At 46.1% G+C, this 16,094-nt stretch overlaps 2 protein-coding genes across 3 annotated transcripts; one reads left to right on the top strand and one right to left on the bottom strand.

The window, feature by feature from the left end:
- Positions 1–1,083: 1,083 nt before the first annotated feature.
- Positions 1,084–3,098, bottom strand: foxl1 (forkhead box L1). The gene has a single exon (XM_067234094.1). It carries the CDS (start codon positions 2,853–2,855, stop codon positions 1,623–1,625), a length of 1,233 nt encoding a protein of 410 aa, XP_067090195.1. The 5' UTR covers positions 2,856–3,098; the 3' UTR covers positions 1,084–1,622.
- A 2,268-nt stretch (positions 3,099–5,366) lies between these two features.
- Positions 5,367–14,353, top strand: gan (gigaxonin). 2 transcript variants are annotated; one of them, XM_067234091.1, is made up of 12 exons: positions 5,367–5,492; positions 5,744–5,939; positions 6,307–6,421; positions 7,847–8,197; positions 9,240–9,460; positions 9,748–9,869; positions 10,034–10,146; positions 10,482–10,631; positions 10,791–10,927; positions 11,456–11,590; positions 11,689–11,798; positions 12,184–14,353. In XM_067234091.1, exons 2-12 carry the CDS (start codon positions 5,755–5,757, stop codon positions 12,363–12,365), a joined length of 1,821 nt encoding a protein of 606 aa, XP_067090192.1. In that variant the 5' UTR covers positions 5,367–5,492; positions 5,744–5,754; the 3' UTR covers positions 12,366–14,353. The 2 variants fall into 2 exon arrangements, with proteins under 2 accessions (XP_067090192.1, XP_067090191.1); XM_067234090.1 differs by having other exon boundaries at positions 5,418–5,492; positions 5,740–5,939.
- Positions 14,354–16,094: the final 1,741 nt, after the last annotated feature.

The following is a 16,094-nucleotide window of genomic DNA, read 5'->3' as shown; positions in this document are numbered from 1 at the left end:
CATTACACTGTGGGTGGCCCTATACTGTAGATGGCCTACAGATGCTTCAATTATCAACAAACTATCAAATACAAACTCAAGTGAAAAACAAAGTTGAAGTTAGGGTTATAGGATAAATGTTTGTTAATAGTTAGTACACTATGTGTCTACTGTTGAAGACAGCTGGTTGGCCACTGCGAGTGAGAATGGAAATATTTCCTCTCGTCTGAGTGCTTCCTGTAGATTATTTACAACTCAAACACTTCCAGGTGAGAGGTCAACCCTTCTTTTCTAACGTCCTTCCTCATACACATGCTCAGGAAGTGCAGAGCTGCGGTAAGGTGAACTTGGGTCATGTAGTCCCATACAGATTTTTGGCCACTGGATAACAATACATTGCCCATATTCCCTAGAGTCATACCGAGGCTCTTTATAAAGGTTTGATGGATTTATATAATTGTATATTGGTATAGTTTCAATGTATTAGGCCTACTTGAAATTGTAATATCTAAATGTACTGACTTCTCTTTCTTTTTTTCTTTGTATTTATTCTATATTTGTGTTACGTTTTTTCTTTTTCTCTCTCTCTCTCTCTATCTCTCTCTCTTTATCTCTCTCTCTCTTTCTCAGCCTTCAGACTTTTTCAGCATGACGTTTTATTTACACATTTGACCAGAAGAATCCTATACACAGGAAATGCTTGTGATTGTGAGTTACCCGCCTCAAATGTGGGGACTTTATTTATTTCTGCAAGCATTCCTGATGTGCACTCTGAAGGGCTGCGGTGTGAGCGTTCCTGAGGATCTAGAAAGTGGTGCTCTAGAATTAAACGTGGGTGTTGTTCACTGGTTGGGAAGTGCTATGATTTCAAGCAGGTGTCATTGAAAACAAAACTTTGTCACGAAAAAAAAATGATGCCTTGTGAAGACAACTTTGAAGGCCCCTTGTATTTCTAGACATTCTTTACACTGTCATGCCTTTATTTTTGCACAGATGCTTTAAAGACATATACATTTTCACCTACAAAATCATTTGAATTCTGGTCACTTCAGGATTTAAATTCTGAAAAGCCAAATTTTACAACATAAACAATAGTTCCAGGAAATGAGACGCAATGAGAAAAGGCAGATGAGTAACAATCCCTGGTGTTCATAAACATTTACATTGGCAAAGACAACATCCGAGGGCCATAGTGATCTATGATCTCTAGGACCTTTCTGTCTCAGAACACTGGAATCGTCATCAAATAAACCATGACCTTTTAATAATACAGGAATTGTAATGATAACAACAATTATAATAATAACAAAAATAATTGCAATAATAATTGCAACAATCACATGTATTATTGATATGCATTGTATTACTGAATATGCTTATCATAACATTATTATGCCATCTATAGTAAAATGAACTATAATAATAATAATCGTTGTCACAGTTGTTGTAGTCTCGTTCTCACTACTAGTAATTGTAATATTAACCTTTATACTATTTTCAGAACGAGTGGGCTATTATCATTGGCAAAACACATCGACCATATGTAGACTCCCAGGAAAACATAAAAATGTATTGTTTAGCACAAACCCGTGAATAAATCTAGGCATGCAGGTAGGGTTATTTTCCTGACATCGTCGTTTTCATCATTTGAAATAAATCACCTTCTCTGGGCACGTGAGTGACAGGTAAGAGCAGAGCGGAAATCCCAGTTGGTAAAGTTGATGCGCGCGTGTGGACGGACTGTACGCGTGGTTTTGAGGCTCTGCGCGCGTTTCGGTAGTCTCACCTGGAACGCATCTGTGAGTCGCGTCTGCTTTTTTAGATAAAATACTATCGATACTAAAACAATTTGATTTGTCTGTAGATCTGCTGGGGCTCGCCGGAATAATCCCATTGATCCTGTCTCCAACAAATGAATTAATATTTCCTGGGCAACTGGATAGGACTCGAGGACCACCGTTTTCCCTTTCATTGAACGCTAATTTGAGGCTGTCGTCTGTTCCACACAAGCGGAATGAAGAGGATCCTGAAAGATGTTTTTTGTCCAACCACTCTGGTTGTTCCTGGGCAGGTGCCCTATATGGACTAGGTTGGGCGTCTGGCCACTGAATCCCATTCATTTCCCGAGTTGGTCCAACCGACCCAGGTATCTTATTGTGAACTGTTGTGTTCTTTCCCTGCACAGTAGCGATTTGATATGCACCAATGTTGTTAAACTCACCGAGGACATGTTTGAAATCTGCCCCCCGTTGTTGATTGTGGTCGTTCTCTCGCTGCTCCCGCTCTGTGTCCATCACTGTTCTCTCTCCGCCGGGGGCCCCTGTCCTCACCTGAGAATCCACACGGGATTTAGGTCCTGGAGGGTCTGATTGATCCGGTCCTTTGGGCCTGTTCCTCTTGTGACATGGTTTGCACTCAGCCTCCGGGCCTTTTAGCTTTCTCTTCCTCCGTCTATAGTTGCCGTTCTCGAACATATCCAGACACTTGGTGTCCAACGTCCAGTAGCTGCCTTTACCCGGTCGGCCCCTCTCTCTCGGTACCTTTATGAAACAGTCGTTTAGAGAGAGGTTGTGGCGGATCGAGTTCTGCCACCCCTGCTTGTTGTCGTGGTAGAACGGGAAACGATCCATGATGAACTGATAAATGCCACTCAGAGTGGCGCGCTTGTCTGGTGCGCTCTTGATGGCCATAGCGATGAGGGCAATGTAGCTATACGGTGGTTTTTGTGGAAGCTCCTGTCGAGACGGAACAAAGCTCAAAGCTGGCAGAAGCCCCCCGCTATCGCCTCCGTACAAGTAAATCAGCGAGGGGTTGGAGAGGATCTGTGCCGACGGGGGCACACCGAGCTGTGGCAACCGACTGTGGTAGAGAGTCATCACTCTGGAAAGCTCCGCTTTCTCCTAAGGAACTTCAGCCTGTAGGGAAAGAGCTGCTTTTGGAGTGACCGTCTCCCGCTGCGTCCCAGACTCATGGGTCCAAAAAATGTTAAATAATTGTTGTACGTTTTGCTGTTTTATGTTGACTTTGCACTGGAAAATAAATTGTCCATCATAAACACTCGTTGTGTTCTTAGCCCACCCACATTAATTAAAATTTCATTGCGGAGCTCCAACTCTCCTCCCGCGTGTCCCCGTCTTGCCAGCCAATGGAGCGCTCGGTTATTCCATCATCTGTTTATAGAATTAGTCTGTTGATAAGTCTGCCCACCCAAGTTGAATCAAGCTGTGTTTATTTGGAAAAATTTCCGGGCACCCAATACATAAACGCACTGATCTGCTGTTTGAAATATCACGTCCACCCTTGACGCTGAGAGTTGCTCACACGGAGAGAACAAGCAAACATAGTCGGGGTTCTTTCTGAGAGTTGCTGTGGGTTAGTGGAAATGAAAATAAAGCGCATTTAAGGAAATAACTTAAACCATTTCTTTTAAACTTCTGTCAGACTCCCCTTTTCAGAATTTAACGTTTAACATAAAAATATAAAGAGCCTGCATTACGTTTTAATTAGCTGTTGTTTTACGTTACATTGAGCCAACTGTTAAATGGGATGACTATAGGCCTATGTTAGCCTATAATTAACACATTGGTATAAAACACACATACTGAATAATAATTTGTATGTAAAGATAGTGCATCTTGTTCTGGATGCAAGACAACTTGAATAAATCAAATGACGGCTGTATTGGTTTTAACCGCTTTATCAACAGATGTGAGGAGGCCGTGTCTCCACAATACCATAAAAGGACATCCAACTTGGCAGTAGGGGAAGGTAAACTATTATTTGTGGATGCGTGCATGATGCTTTATACTATGTATTTTCCTGTTTATAAGAGGAAGGAGGATTATAACAACTTTACAAGTGCACACAGCTGGCGCGTGGTTACATTACAGAGTTTGGACGTTTCTGTGTATAAACTCAGACGTTTTTTCTGCGTTGGTTCTTTTTTCCCTCTCGCGCTCTTCAGAGACGATGATTCATTAAGAAATAAACCAACATCAGGGAAAACCAAGAGACGACCTCTGTGGTCTTATAAGGTCTTTTATCCTCTGTATTCTCCGAGAGACATTTGTCCGCCTGTGTCCCTGTGGTCTGGAATAGGCTACTGTTCTACCATGCTACGATGTAGCCTAGACCTAGACTAGCTGTAGGGATTTGATGCACGTTTCTGTAGCCTACATTGTTACTACAGCGTTACTTCAAGGACAATATAGGCTACTCGGGATTTCCAGTTCACTACTCAAAAAGAGATGCACACACCCTGAACGGTAAGTGAGTAGGCCTGCACACAATGTCCTTTATCATTGGCGTAGCGGAAAAGCATCTTTATGCATTTGGCGACATCGTGTGGCTAATTAAAGAACATGGCCCGACTGACCACCCTGTTAGCCTACAATGAAATGTTTTTTTCCCAAGTAGAACCCAAACGCCCTCATAGTTTTGTTTTTAAATTGCAACATTTTTAATCAATGGCGCCACTAAATCAATCAATAGCGCCACTAAGCTAACATGTTTATGTTAGTAACATGGGTTGACATCTACAAAGGATATTATCCGGTTTCAGGAACAACCATATGGCTCCACCCAGAATGTCTGACTCCCCTTTAACAAGTTGTTGGCAAGGTGAATACATAGCCTATGTCCTATTTCAAAAGAATGTTGTTTCTATACCATATGTTCATACCTACTGGAATATGTTTGTTTATAACTTGTGTTGGCGTAAGGTTTAGCTCTTACCTCATAAATACCTATTAGTTAACTAGATCAAAAAGGTGTCCTACAAAATGATCCATAGATTTTACCTGGCTAGTCATTATTTATCTTTTTGATCTTTTACAAAGAATTAGAATCATACATTTAAAATACATTGTATTCCTTTAATGAGAAAGCTGTCAAAACAATTGATGTCTGTACTCTTTATAAGGTCTTTGTATGATTTGTGCTGTGCTGTACCCCCTTGCATTCTCGTATTCGTGTGTGTGTTTGCATACTCTGTAATTGATTGTATTTCTGCCTTTATGCAATAAAAAAAGAGAATACACAGCCTAATTTACAACCATTATAGGCGAGAACCAGGCTCTGGATAAACTCAGTTCGATGGCATTAGTCGCAGCCGAGTGACGTAAACTCGCTGAGATGAGGAGGGCGTGTTCATGATACTGTAAACAAGGCTCCGTTCCATTTCTGGCTGAATATATCCACCCTTACGGCCTTCCTTAGATACTTTCAATATAAATGTCACAGTGTAACATCCTTCTTTATGCATATGGTAGCTACACTTTCTTTGTGATATATACGATCTTGTCTTCAGTTGATGTCAACCTAAGCGTTTTTACTAAATCACGACCGTATTGCAGCATAGTGTTCGGATCAGTCCCCACTGGTTACATGCCACAACAACAGTCCGGATTCACGCGTTCCTTACACAATTCTCGTCCCAGCTTGAAAGGAGTAGCTAATGTAATCAAGAAGTAGGAAAGCCGGGCACACCCCTAGTCGTTTTTCTGGACTCCCAGGTAATGTAGCTTTCGCTGGTCTCTCAACAGACAACTTTGTTAGATTGTGAGCTGTACATGATATATACTGTCATGGTCTACATGTAATGTAAGTCTATGCCATTTATAATTGTGTCACATTGCTATAGCTATTGTTAGCTTGCTCGCTAGCTAGCATAAGAGTACACCGCTTGAAGTCAATGATCACGTCAAGTCAGCAAAAACGGCGTGTTTACGTTCGGTCCGTTTCTTTTTGGCTTTGTGCTAGATAGCCAGATCCACAATGCCCGATCCAGATGCCGTCGCAGGTGGCTCCGTGGTGTCCGACCCACAGCACTCCCAGAAACTTCTCAGGGCCCTCCGCTCCCTCTGTAAAGAGCAGTGTTTTCAAGACTCGGTGCTGGTGTTGGACGGAGAAAGGATTCCAGTCCAGAGGAACATACTGGCCGCGGCTAGTCCCTACATACGGTAAACCCATGTCAAACCTTACACTGACCCTGTAGAACTTGCCTGTTTAGCCTCCAGATAGGGTGTCTCCTGTTTGAATGCCAAAGTCATTTGCATGCACTTATAGTGTGTCTCTCTCATGCACACCCAGAGCGTACGTGTCCAGTCTTGACAGGCTTACATTTAGTAATTTAGCAGAAGCTCTTATCCAGAGCGACTTACAGTAAGTACAGGGACACAGTTGCCCCGAGGCAAGTAAGGTGAAGTGCCTTGCCCAAGGACACAACGTAATTTTTTCACGGCCTGGAATCAAACCGGCAACCTTCTGATTAATAGCCCGATTCCCTAACCGCTCAGCCATCTGACCCTGAGCCATTTCCCCCTTTAGAACGAAGCTGAACTACAATCCCCCAAAGGAGGATGGCTCTATCTACACCATCGAGCTGCAGGGCATCTCCGTGCCCATCATGGAGCAGATCCTGGAATACATCTTCACTGGGGAGGTCAGTGAGCCCTCCAGACGAGAAGGACAGTGTAGATCTAGTATGGCTAGACTGGTAGGCTAGCAAGGGCTTGCTGGTAGTTGGTGGACTATTTGACTAGTAGGGATGAGTATTTATAAGATTTTAACAATTCCGATTCATTATCAATTCCTGCTTATCGATTCTCTTATCGATTCTTATTGGGCGGGGGGGGGGGGGGGGGAGAGCACAAACGGGTTTATTTACATTAATTTTCTTTTATATAATTTTCTATAATGCTGCACACCATATACAGTATGTATACATAAACATTTACATTTTTCCGTTGCTCTTCTTCAACACTTCTATTAGCTACGCTAGCTTAGCTATAGAATCTTCCATTTTCAGCCGAGGTCAAATCATATAATATGACAGTGTCAAACATCGGCCATTCTGTTAAACAATTAAAATGCGAAGTTTAATAATGGATTAAAAATCGTTATGCGAAGTTTAATAATGGGTTAACACGACAACGCGAACGTTTGCTGCTAACACACGCCCTCCGATAATTAACGTGAAGTGATCAATAATGGGAGACAAATGCCATAGCTAAAATGTATGCTTCAAACGACGGGACAGAAGATAACTTGATTGACTATACACAATAAAGGCAAATTGCTTCACACAGTTACAAGTGGTTGTGATCACTTTTGAGGAGTTTAGCTCTACCTTGGATAGTTAGAGATGAAGCGCGAACGTTAGCTGCGCTGCTGCATGCATCGAACACATGACATTCCAGTAACTTCATTCCATGCTGTGTGTTCAAATGCTTCTACACATTTGTTGTTTTTCCTCCCTTCAACGAAATAGACTTTTTACACGCGTTACAAGTGGCATTGTCATTTTGTCGTGTGAAATACAAACAAACTTTAGGACGCTTTAGAACGCTGAATAAACAATAAAAGTGTGCGCATGCGCAACGGCACAGAGAATCGTTAACAGAATCGTTAAAGAATATGGCTGACAATTCCAAGGAATCGTTTCACTGGGAACCGGTTCTAAACAAGAACCTGTTCTCGATACCCATCCCTATTGACTAGTGGACTTGTTGAAGGACTGAAACCTCAATGTGGTGCCTTTAGCTCACTGGGTTCACGTGTGGTAATTGGCGTGGGAGATTGAGGTTCTGATCTTCCTCGTTACATGTGCATGCGGTCGCTCCGGCCTCTGGTCGAAGCTCATATAAAAGGTGGAGGGGGAGACCTGAGCAGGACGCATCCAAACCCTAGTGTCTCCCCTCTTCTTTTGCCTCTTTCACCTCTTACTCTCCTTTTCCTCCTTCCTTCTCTGCCCCATGCATCCTCTCCGTCTCCCCTGCCACTCTCTCTCTCTCTCTCTCTCTCTCTCTCTCTCTCTCTCTCTCTCTCTCTCTCTCTCTCATCCTTTACCCACCATCCACACACACAGATCAGCCTGAGTGAGGACACCATCCAGGACATGGTACAGGCCGCGGACCTCCTCCTGCTCACGGACCTCAAGTCTCTGTGCTGCCAGTTCCTGGAGAGCTGCATCTGCGCCGACAACTGTATTGGCATCCGCCTCTTCTCCCTGCACTACTGCCTGCACCACGTCCACCACTCCGCCACCGACTTCCTCCAGACGCACTTCCGAGACGTGGCTGTCAGCGACGAGTACCGGGAGCTGCCGCCGGAGCGCGTGTGCGAGCTGCTGGCCATGGAGAAGCTCAATGTGGGCAGCGAGAAGCACGTGCTGGAGGCAGCGGTGCGGTGGCTGGGTCACGACCTGGAGGACCGCAGGGTGAGACTGGGGGGCTGGCTGGGGCTAGTTCTGGGGTTGGGTCTGGGGCTAGTTCTGGGGTTGGGTCTGGGGTTGGGCCTGGGGCTAGTTCTGGGGTTGGGTCTGGGGCTAGTTCTGGGGTTGGTGCTAGTTCTGGGGTTGGGGCCAATTCTGGGATTGGGGCTGGGGCTAGTTCTGGGGTTGGGGCTGGGGCTAGTTCTGGGGTTGGGGCTGGGGCTAGTTCTGGGGTTGGTGCTAGTTCTGGGGTTGGGGCCAATTCTGGGATTGGGGCTGGGGCTAGTTCTGGGGTTGGGGCTGGGGCTAGTTGTGGGGCTGGGGCTAGTTCTGGGGTTGGGGCTGGGGCTAGTTCTGGGGTTGGGGCTGGGTCTAGTTCTGGGGCTAGTTCTGGGGTTGGGGCTGGAGCTAGTTCTGGGGTTGGGGCTGAAGCTAGTTCTGGGGTTGGGGCTGGGTCTAGTTCTGGGGCTAGTTCTGGGGCTGGGGCTAGTTCTGGGGTTGGGGCTGGAGCTAGTTCTGGGGTTGGGGCTGGGGCTAGTTCTGGGGTTGGGGCTGGGGCTAGTTCTGAGGCTGGGGCTAGTTCTGGGGTTGGGGCTGGGGCTGGGGCTAGTTCTGGGGTTGGGGCTGGGTCTTGTTCTGGGGCTAGTTCTGGGGCTGGGGCTAGTTCTGGGGTTGGGGCCTGGGCTAGTTCTGGGATTGGGGTCAAATAGTGAGGTACCAAAAGATTCCCACCCCTATTAAGAATGTAAAATTGAAGTTTAATTGGTTATGTAACGTTGGATAGAATGGTAGACCGGTCATTGTATCAGCTCATAGCAGGCACATAGGCCTACTGTGCAGTAGGCGAATTAGCGAGTGTTTTGTAAATACATTAAAACAGGTCGAACCATAACGATTATTTGCACTCGCACAAATGCTCCCAAACATATTTTGAGGTTGCACACATACATTTTGGGAGAACATGCGACCACACGCAATTTCAAGCCCTGTTAAGAACCCTAGTTCCACTTAGTATGCCCACCCAGTAACCCATATCTCCTCCCCCCAGGTGCACATGAAGGAAGTGATGTCAGCAGTGTGGGTCCAGGGTCTGGACGTGCCCTACCTGAGGGAGCAGGCCTTGGGGGAGCCCCTGATGAGGGAGGTGGTGAGGGAGTACTGCCAGGCCCCTCTAGGGGGCGCCCCCCTGCAGGGAGAGGAGATGCTGGCTGCCTTCAAACCCCGTGGCTACTCCGAGTGCATCGTCACCGTTGGCGGGGAGGACAGGACGTGAGTCTGGGCGGTCCTGGAGCAGGATGTCAGAGTTTACACAATGAGTATATTAGGATGTCATAGGCAACACACGTAAGAGAATGAGATCAGGCTTACTTGAAGCAAAAAATACTTAGAATTCGGTTTGTGGCTAGTCAAATAGGGCATTGTGATATCGGAGCATATGTGTTTTGATGATGTTCTGGGTGAGAGGGAGCAAAGGCAGAGAGAGAGGGAACCTTGCTGAGTGAGTGATGAGCAGACCACATGCCTCACCTCCTGCTTGCCACTTCCTTCCTGTGCAGAACCAGGAAGCCGTCTGCTGCGACACGCTGCATGTGCCCCCTCTACGATCTCAACAAGCAGCTCTGGATCGACCTGGAGCCCATGAGCGTCGCTCGGACGGGTCATGGGGCGGTGACTGCAGGTAAGCCTGGGGTCACGACCCAGTAAAACCGTCACAGGCCACGTTGACCACTCTTTCCTCTTTTGGCCTTATTTGGTCAAACCCTGCAAGTTATTTTAATACATCCCCATTCATCCCTTGTAACCAATCAAGCGCTAAACTTCCTGTCCCTCTTGTCCAATCAGATGGCTACCTGTTTGTGATTGGTGGCATGGATGAGACCAAGACGCCGCTGAACAGTGGGGAGAGATATGACCCAGAGTCCAACACTTGGACCGCCATCCCCCCAATGAAACAGGTGTGCACCTCACCAATAACCTCCTGCCAACCACCACTCTCAACACACAGAAGCACACATTAGTGGGGGACAGCCCGGCAACAGTTGAGCTCACACTTACAACTTTAATCTGATTGGCTGTCTTCATGTATATGAAGGATAGTATTTCAGCGGCCATGTTGTGACCTGTTCCGGTCAGGATGACAATTCTGAGAATGACCACGGGAGGTCAGTATTTCACAGTTCTGCTAGTTATTCAAGACAGCCAGTACCCAATCGAAGTGGGTACTGGCGAAGTTCCTGAGACAGAGCTACTAACTGTATGTGTGTGTATATGTGTGTGTGTGTGTGTCCAGGCACGTCAGAACTTTGGCATAGTGGAGATGGATGGCCTGGTGTTTGTTCTGGGAGGTGAGAACGGGGAGACAGAGCTGCTGACCATGGAGGTGTTTGACCCCCACTTCAAAACCTGGACCACCCAGACCAGCATGACCATGGTCCGAAAGGTAGGACACACACACACACACACACAAATGTAAGTAAGAAAAAGTGGGTCCCCCCAGTCTCCCTCTCTTACTCTCTCCCCCGTTGTCTCTTTCCCTATCTTTCTCTACCCACCTCTTTCCACCCCTCTTCCCCCTCCCTCACTTCTCCCTCCCTCCTAGATCGGCTGCTATGCCTCCATGAATAAGAAGATCTATGCCATGGGTGGCGGCTCGTACGGGAAGCTGTACGACTCAGTGGAGTGCTACGACCCAAAGACCCAACAGTGGACTGGGCTGAGCCCCCTAAAGGAGAGGAGGTACTGGGGGGGGGGGGGAGCTGTTGCTTAGTGACCCCTGACCAGACAGGGGCCGGTGCGCTTGTTTATATTAGCTGTGTAAGCTTTTGCCTACCTCAGCATAGATGCACATTTTAGCATGGTAGTGTCAGATTAAGCAATGGGGTAGTGAGAAAAACCATTAGTCATTTTAGTGTGTGAAGTACTGTGACAAAGCCTTCTCAGAAAAAGGTTTGCTGTTTGGTTTTCATTTTCCCTTCCTGTTTGCCATTTCAGAATGTCCTCGTGACAGACAATGACTTAATTAGCCAAAGGGTGCGTGTGTGGTAGATGAAGTCAGCAGGGTGTGTGTGTGTGTGTGTGTGTGTGTGTGTGTGTGTGTGTGTGTGCGCGTGTGTGGTAGATGAAGGCAGTAGGGTGTGTGTGTGTGTTTCTCTGATCTTGCTCTGTGACCAGACCTGGGTCAGGATGGGACAGAACCAGAATAAGCTTCAGTTCTGTCTACTTTCAATGACCTCTGCCCCCTTTGCGCTGCCCCCGCCTGGCTAGGTTCGGCTCCGTGGCGTGCGGCGTGGGCCAGGAGCTGTACGTGTTCGGGGGCGTTCGGAGCAAGGACTCGGACAACCCCGAGAACAGCCAGATGACCACCTGCAAGTCCGAGTTCTACCATGACGAGATGAGAAGGTCTGGAGGAGGAGGGACTTCATGCACACAACACACAGAAACCCAGGAGCATACCTTCATTAGGTTTCATCGTTCGTTTGTTTGTTTGTGTGTGTCAGGTGGCTGTATCTGGACGACCAGAACCTGTGTGTCCAAACCAGCTCCTCCTTTGTGTACGGAGCTGTTGCCATCGGAGCCAGCATTTATGTGGTGGGGGACCTGGACACTGGTGAGGCATTACACTGTGTGTGTGTGTGTGTGTGTATAGCCTAGTTTAACCATTCCACTCAAGTCCACTCAAGAATAGAACAAGGAACATTTGAAAGTATTGGGATTGATGAGCATTTTCTCAGTCCCCAAGTTGAACTGCAGTTTTTCTAGGGGGGGGTTAGGGTTCGATTTGTGTACTTTAAGGGGTCAGGGTTAGAAGTTATGGGATGGTTTTTGGGTTGAGGCGGGGGGGAAACAGGATTTTGAACAGAACAGAATTTTCAGGCCACGAAAACGAGTGTGTGTGTGTTTCTGAGCTGTAGTTGCATGTGTGTGCGCTCGTTACCAAACTAGGTGTGTGTGTGTGTGTGTGTGAGAGCATGTCTCCTGTTGTCCATATGCAGGTACGAGCTACGACTATGTACGGGAGTTCCGTCGCAGCTCGGGGACCTGGCACCGCACCAAGCCCATGTTGACCTCTGACCTCTGCAAGACGGCCTGCTCGGCCCTGCGCATCGCCAACTGTCGTCTGTTCCGTCTGCAGCTCAAACAAGGCCTTTTTAGGATCCGCATGCCCAACGTGTAGACCCTGCCCACTTACCCTCCGGATTCGAATACCAATCATCATTACACACGCCCAGCCTCGCACACTCCCTGACCCCATCCCAAACTAAAGTTTTAAGACCTGTGCCCATGCACTAGTGGAACATATGTTTGCACATGGCTAGCAGCTGTGAGCTTGAAGAGTTTCACCAGTGCTTAGGGTTCTGGTGTAGTGGATGAGTTAGGGATTCGGGCCTTCACAAGAGCACATTCATCCTCTCTCTCTCTGCTTGGGATGGTTACTAAGGGGATCTTATTACAGAGGCTGAGATGAGAGATGCTGGATGAGAGCTTCCCTTCTAACCATAGGTTGCCTTTTTAAACTGTTGTCAATTTATAATTGTCGTGTGGCAGGGAGGGATTTAACTTTTTGTTTTGCTTTGGTCCATCTCCTCGGTCATCTGTATAGTTAGCATTTTGTGTCTGCTTGTGGGTATTCCAAAGAGCTGTGCATTTCAGATGGGCATGGCCGGCCCGACCCAATAAACAAACAAAAAAATAATAAAGGCCCAGAGATTGGGGCCTACACTATTTTTGTTTAGGGACCGCAAATCCCTTGGGCCAGCCCAGCAGATGGGTGACGGCAAGTGGCGCTATCATTACCGAGTCTATCTTAATACAAAAAAAAATCAGTAGGCAAACGTCTGCAGTGGGAATAATACACTTTAACCTTTTTTGTTCAGTTACACAGCATTACTGTTTAATGTGTGTGTTTATTAGGGGTTTATAAAAAAAAAAGGCGTGTTTTGTCAGACACTACAGCGCCACAGGAGTTTAGAAATAGAGTTATTGGTGGTAGAGCTCCTAAATTGCTGATTTTATTTTGCAGCTTGTGACCTTTGACCTGGCATTCCAGTCAGATTGGACGGTTTTGGCATCCGTTGACCCCATTTGTTCTGTGAGTTACAGCTGCTGCTGTCCATCCTCACCCAGGGAGGGGGCGTCACACACACACACTAACACACACACACACACACTATAGGGGACAGAACTGTAGGGGTTGCAAGCCAACATGTCTTAAAAATGTTCAAACACACAAACAGCCATGTACAACACACACGGGCACACACGGGCACAGAAACTTTGAGCTGCAACTCTCGTCACAACGCTAATCCAATCTATGCCATACACATGTACACTCAAATGTACACAAGCATATGTAATGTATGCAAAGGAGCCAACATTGCCAGGATATTATAAAGAACCAGACTGGTTCAACCAGTCTGGGAGTCAGGTGGCTGAGCGGTTAGGGAATCGGGCTAGTAATCAGAAGGTTGCTAGTTCGATTCACGGCTGTGCAAAAATTACGTTGTGTCCTTGGGCAAGGCACTTCACCCTACATGCCTCAGGGGAATGTCCCTGTACTTACTGTAAGTCGCTCTGGATAAGAGCGTCTGCTAAATGACTAAATGTAACTAGTACAACTCTACTCGTGTCATGTTTCCTCTCCGCTAGTGCGCTCTACTGTAGTCAGGTCTTCTGTAGTCTATTGTGTGCCGTTCGCCACAGTTAACACTATCAATATGCTAGTCTCATAGTGCTACATGGACACTTCACATTCCAGTGTCACATAATGGTCTACTGTCCGCTCTGCTGTCTGGCTTCCCACCAGGTAACATCTTACTGTGTTACGCTATGGATCCTGACCGTATCTGTCATCTTATTTGATGCACTTTATTATTGACATGGTGGTTTTGGGTGGCTTTACAGGAGCTGAGGCTGAGGTTAGCAAGGTGTGGTATCTGGTGGTTCTAGAGGGTTTGGGATTCCAATTTCCCTATAGGGACAAATAATCTACGAGTTATGAGTCTGAGTTACAGGATCAATAAAAGTATTAAACACCTCTGTTTGACCTATCAAAGATGTAGCCTTTAATACTGATTAGTTTTTTTTTATCTTGATTTCCATTCTGGCCAGAGATTGTCCATGTCCATGGGACATCATTTTAATAAAGGTGATGCAAAACCATAATATCTATGTGACATTGTTTTTGTGCAAAATGATAGGTATGTGTGTTGGATGTGTGTTGAAATAATTAGGTCATGAAGATTGTATGTGTGTGTCTGGTTGGATTTGTGTGTGTGTAAACATGTGTGGTTTTGTCTGTGTCTGTGTTAGAGTGTGTGTGTGTGTGTGTGTGTGTGTGTGTGTGTGTGTGTGTGTGTGTGTGTGAGGGGCAGGCGTGGGATTAACGCAACAGGATTATTGAGGATAATCAGGATGTAGTTAATTTACTTAAAGCTGCTCTCATGACATTCAGTGTAACTCGACCAGAGTGGGACTCTGCTGGGGGGAGTGGCTGGTTCGCTGGTCGGCAGGAGCTGGTTCAAGTTCAAGTCTTTATTGCCCTGTAAGGGGAATTTGATTTGTAAACCGCTAATACAGACTGTTTTAAAAAGACAGTTTAATTAACATGTGCCAGCATTCACTCCACAAAAAAAGATCAGTTACTTTTCATGTTCAGTAAACCTAATACTGTGAGGTAAGATGAGTTTTCAGCTTTCTGACTTTTGAGGTTTGGGTATTCTGAAACAATATCCAGAGGTTGTCACCTCAAACTAGCCTCTTTAAGGGGATAGCCAGGACAGACAATGCGTGTGAGTCTGTCAACCTTGCCCAATCCACCCTGGTTACCATCCAGGCAACTTTTACTAGCCCCCCCAATCTATGTCTACCACCAAAGACTCAATAGTTTGAAGTGAACCATCTAAACCTGTAGCCAACCTGTCGTTTCTCTCATGACCCTGGCTGCCCTGACTCATACAGTGGATTAAGTCTTTAAAAAGTTATCTGGTGGCCAAACTGATTAGTCCAGTGATGGCTTTTTTGTTGTTGTTTTTTTTTAATAATCTCTGACAATCTCCGCTAATAATCTCCAACAATTGCTGTAAGTGTGTGTAATGTTATGGCAAGGTTGTGCAACAAGCGGTGTGGGCGGAATGGAAAAAAAGACTTCTGAGAATGTGCTTACTTCCACTGGGAGAGTCTGAAGACAGTGGTTTTTGAAGAACTTGTTGTTGACACTGTTGCACACCCAGGAGACAAGGAAGACCTGGAGGCTATGATCTCATGCTCCCTCCCCCCAACATCTATACCTGGGTCTGTGGGGTGCATTCAAGATAGCAAAACTCCTACTGTGCTGCAAACATTATGCTCAGCTATGAATAGACATACTACCTGTCTCTGCGTCACTTCGTCCTGTGTTACTGTAAAGTAGCTAATGATCCTGAATCACTGACTCTCTGAACCCCAATACTCATCTTGGTTCGCTCCGTCATAACAAACCGAAACCGTGTTTCTCAACACTGGTCTACAACGTGCAGGGCAGTGGGTCCCCAGGTTGAGAAATACTGAGTTGGACAAACCTGTCGTGTCTGTCATTACTCATTCTCTGGCCCAACGTCATACTATCACGTTTGCAAGTGGGGCAGGAGACATCTTTGTTAAGTGGAGCCAGACTTGCGCATTCTTGACCACACATTGAATATTATTGTTAGTACAATAAAGTTTGGAGCCTAAGTGGACAACATAAAGTAGATAAAGACGTACAGAATAGTGCTTAATGAGGTAGTATCATCTGTACCCTGTCTGGTGTAGGCCTACCTCAAAATCTGAGAAGGGTTTATGTAATAATAAATAGTATTGGTTACATTGACCTCGTTTCCAATAAGCCAAATGAATAAAAACCAAGCGCCATTCCAGATATTAATAG

Source organism: Osmerus mordax, chromosome 4 (assembly GCF_038355195.1).
Source record: "Osmerus mordax isolate fOsmMor3 chromosome 4, fOsmMor3.pri, whole genome shotgun sequence".
NCBI classification, from domain to species: Eukaryota; Metazoa; Chordata; class Actinopteri; order Osmeriformes; family Osmeridae; genus Osmerus; species Osmerus mordax.
Note: the sequence above shows the minus strand (reverse complement) of the source record. Positions and strands in the feature narration are given on the sequence as shown.